This window comes from Seriola lalandi, unplaced genomic scaffold, assembly GCF_002814215.2.
Source record: "Seriola lalandi dorsalis isolate HSWRI2012SDOR001 ecotype SW California unplaced genomic scaffold, Sedor1 jcf7180002054686, whole genome shotgun sequence".
NCBI lineage: Eukaryota > Metazoa > Chordata > Actinopteri > Carangiformes > Carangidae > Seriola > Seriola lalandi.
The window spans coordinates 507,456-511,510 of NW_019525239.1; the positions used below are offsets into that span (position 1 = coordinate 507,456).

Genomic DNA, 4,055 nt, shown 5'->3' on the forward strand with positions numbered 1-4,055 from the left:
CCAGTGGAAGTAGGATGTAGAGGATTTGTAGCAAGGTCTGTTGTCTCTTTGGTAAGGGAGTTAGGAGCAAGTGCACAGAGTGTGAGGAAAATAGTAAAGGACATGTCAGATGAGGCAGCAAGATCCAGTCAGTGGATTTGGATGAGAAGGAGTAATGGTAGCTGGGGGCCCAGCAGGGGGAGCACTTAGGATAGACAGACTCTTAGGAGAAGCAAGGAAGAAATCCAGGAAGAGGAAGTGTTTTTAAGTGGGGGGTGTGGGCACAGCCTAATCCGGCAGGGGAGAGCTAACCCAAAAAGGCACCTCTCCCTGACTCTACCTCCCTCATTCAAAATGGCCGCCACTTTCTCCAACTGTTTGGGGGAGTTTGTTTGCTGAATCTGCTAGTGTGTTTTGTCAGAGTTGATGATGGTGTTGTTTGTGGTAGCATAGGCAAGATAAAGAAAATAATCGTGGTGTGAGGAGCAGTGATGGCTGGCATTAGGGGAGTGACTCTGGGACGCCAGTGATCACTGTCTAGCCTCCTGGAGGTGTCGTTGGACCAACTAGACGAAACACTGGTGAAAGGAGGTTCCCACCTGATGACCCCAAAGACATGTTAGTTATCACTGCTCATTAGTCTGTATAGCTAAATTAATAGTCATCATAGGACATGTTAAGCTTAGGGAGCTATTCACTGAGTCTGGTCCATTTTCTGTAGCACAAGTTTCTTGTGTTTACCTTAAAGTATGAACTGTTAAAGGCAGGGCAGTCATAGCTGGAGAAGCAGGTCTAGTGGTTTAAGTTTACTTTATGAAATTTACAAAAGGATTACAGAAGGTTGTAAAACATATTGAAAATGGCCATTCAAGTTTATTTCAGTCCCTCTCAGCTCTCTGTACAAAGTCAGAGGAGTTTTTTGGTTTTGAATTACATACAGCATGTATGCTACGCACTGGTAGAAACCTGTTGTCTGTTCCTGTCTTGTGTTCAACATCTGTGTATATTTAATCATTATTGCAGCATAAATACTGTCTTTGGCACCTCTCTAAACTGATCATTCATTGGCTGTTTTCACCTTGTTTTTCTCTGCAGTATCTACTGTAAGAAAGCTTCCTTACCCGTCCACATTCTGTATGTGCACCTACAGTAAGTATCAAGTTTCTCACAGTGGGGAAAGTTGCACTTGGGACAGTGTTTTTGAATGTGTTGTATGTAATTTGGTCAAGGGAAGACCTGTTTAGGAATTTGTAGCTGTCTTTGGAAGGTTTAAGGTTGTTTTAAATTGCACTCATGAAGTTAAATAGCTAAATAAAGCTGTGTTAAACTCACTGACATACAGAAAAAGACACCGATACTATTAATCCTTTATTGTGGCTGCTTTCTGAATCTCTGAGTGATAGAGGCCCAGCAGTCAACAGGTTCATCAAGTCCTGGATATGATTAAAAGAACTTTAATATTATAATATACATACACTCAAATGAGTCAGTTTGGCCCAGCAATCAATGCCGCACAACCTGAGGAATGGCACACATATTTCTGAAATGTAGATCTATGGTTATATATTGGTATTTTAATACTTTATGTTGTTTTACAAAGATCATATGTTCTTTCTGGGTCAAATTTTACAGATATCACCTCTCAGCACAAAGACACACTCATTTCAAAAGACCTTGGTAACACTGTAAAGTCTTTATTCAGACTGCAGGTGAATCAGCTCTGTAGGACAGACTCCCCTATTGACCTGAATGTTATTTGCCAGTAATCAGATTAGATTTGGGAGTCCAGACATCACCAACCGATCTGCGTGTGTTGCTGTAGTAACAACACAGATACAATCACTCTGGATTAGACGTCATTATTGTGTGTCACGTTGTGAGTGACTCAAAACAGACTTTTAAATCTGATCTGAGCAGCCAGAGTGTCTGGACTTAGACAGACCTATAGCATTTAATGTAGTTTTTTGCTGTTCAGACTTTCTAAAATCAAACTGGAAAAGTCAAAAAAGGTACAAGCTAATATACTGTGGGTACGGAAAGTATTCAGACCCCTTTAAATTTTTCACTCTTTGTTTCATTGCAGCCATTTGCTAAAATCAAAAAAGTTCATTTTATTTCTCATTAATGTCACTCAGCACCCCATCTTGACAGAAAAAAACTGAAATGTAGAAATTTTTGCAAATTTAAGGATCAGATTTTCATTGTTGTGACATTTCCGGAATAAATAAAGCGTATCTAACTAACAAGTTTATATGGCACATGAAATTTTTTTTTTTGATAGAGACAGACAGGACTGAGTGATTAGAGAATTGCTCCTTAGGTTTTAGACTTCAGCTTAATGTTGAAAAGCTGCTTTTTCTCATGTGCTGGAACTTGTTTTAAGGACAAATCAGGTCTATCAGAACAATACATTGAAATGCATGAATGGATTAATTTACATATAAAATGTTGATTTTGTGTTGAAAGATTTAAACTAATTGTCAGTTTTTTAAAATAGATTTTGGTCAATAACTAAGTGATTTTGTCTCTGAATTTAGGACAATGTTTTTTCCTGTATTTCATAAGGTACCAAGTCCTGTCTCTCTCTCTCTCACTGCACCTATCAAAATAAAGGCAAAAATGCAAAAAAATAACTTAAAAAAAGGTACCAATTCTGTACCTTTCCAGTGTGTATATTTTTGTACCTGGACATAAAGGTACAGACAAGAAGGTATAGAAATGTACCAATGTTCAAAGGTACAGTGCTCTACCCTGCCAGGCTACAGCTGAAGCAATGAAGCCTTTGTACATTTTTAGGTCCATTCCTGTACTTCATTTGTTAGTGTGTACTATGAGTGATGTGTTCCTACATGAACACACCTTGGTAACTTCTCATTAGATTTCTCTGTTTGTATTTTTGTCATTGCTTTTCTTACTGGTTTGAATGGAATGGGACTAAAAGGGGATGTCAGGATTGTTTGACTGTTTCAGTGAGACTAATGAGGAATGAGCATTTACACTATCAGTGTTGACTTCTGCCCCAGTTTGCTCTGTGAAGCCAGCACTCACATGACTGGTGCATGGAGTAAAACAGTCCCCCCACCCACCCTGCCTCAGTCACATATCTAAAGAAAACCTTCACTTTTTGCCAACATTTAATTTACCCTTAAAGATCAACTGTGTTACTCCATGTGAGATCCAGGAATAGTTTGACAGTGTTGTAGACTTCACTATTTTGAACTTGTCTGCTGCTGCTGATGTGATTTGTGAAGACAGAGCACTGTGCATGGTCAGTGCAGCTGAGGTCAACACTGTAGCTGACATCCTTTCCTGGAGAGGTCATGTTTTAAACTTGTTGCCAGTATCTAGTTTTATAATTCTTCATGTTCTGCTTGTTTTACTGCAGGATGTCTATGACTGTTTACTACCTGGCCCACTATGAGCAGCTCTCTCTGGAGACATACGAGTACATTGACTGTGGAGCAAACAGTACCATACCACACCATGTACAGCCCCCGCCACCCTGATGAATGGACACATGGTGGACATACTGTTTTTTCTTCCAAGAACGATGACACTAAAATGTTCAATAAGATATGATGATGTAGCAGGATGCCATTCATTCTCATTCTGGAGTGATGGATGAAGAGGCCTGGATAGCTGGTAAAAGATGTTTGGTTTGGTGGAATCAAACTCTGGTGGGTTTGCCCAGTTAGTGCAGTTGGTTGGTGAGAAAGGTGTTAATCGAACCCTGGTGACAGGACCTCAGTCCGCTTGGACTCTGCTTTGGTTTGTTTGTACACTGAAAACAAACACATCAGCCACAGTATGTTGTGATAGCAGATTCAAAAGTGTAATACTAATAAATCCATCTCTGTTCAGGAAGCCATTTTATAATTGCTCTGTATGAGAAGTAAATATATTAATGTAAGTAATTTGGTAACCATGGTAACGAGTGCAGGTATTTTACCCTGATTAGCAGGCAAAAGCAGTTAAAAGTCTCATCTGTTGTATTTGTAAACTCTATGTACTTTGTCAGGTCATTAAGTCCATTAAAAAGACGTGTGATCCCCCCAGTATATATCTGCACATCTTTC

General features: G+C 39.4%; 1 protein-coding gene across 2 annotated transcripts in view; it reads left to right on the top strand.

Moving 5' to 3' along the window:
- Positions 1–4,037, top strand: part of LOC111667197 (transmembrane protein 106B-like) — an 11,755-nt gene extending 7,718 nt beyond the window's left edge. The window contains exons 7-8 of one of the 2 annotated variants that reach the window (XM_023422824.1): positions 1,075–1,128; positions 3,365–4,037. In XM_023422824.1, the coding sequence (XP_023278592.1) occupies positions 1,075–1,128; positions 3,365–3,485 (175 nt within the window). In that variant the 3' untranslated portion in view covers positions 3,486–4,037. The remainder of the gene's footprint in view (positions 1–1,074; positions 1,129–3,364) is intronic. The other variant, XM_023422825.1, reaches the window with a different exon arrangement.
- The last annotated feature ends 18 nt before the right edge of the window (positions 4,038–4,055 follow it).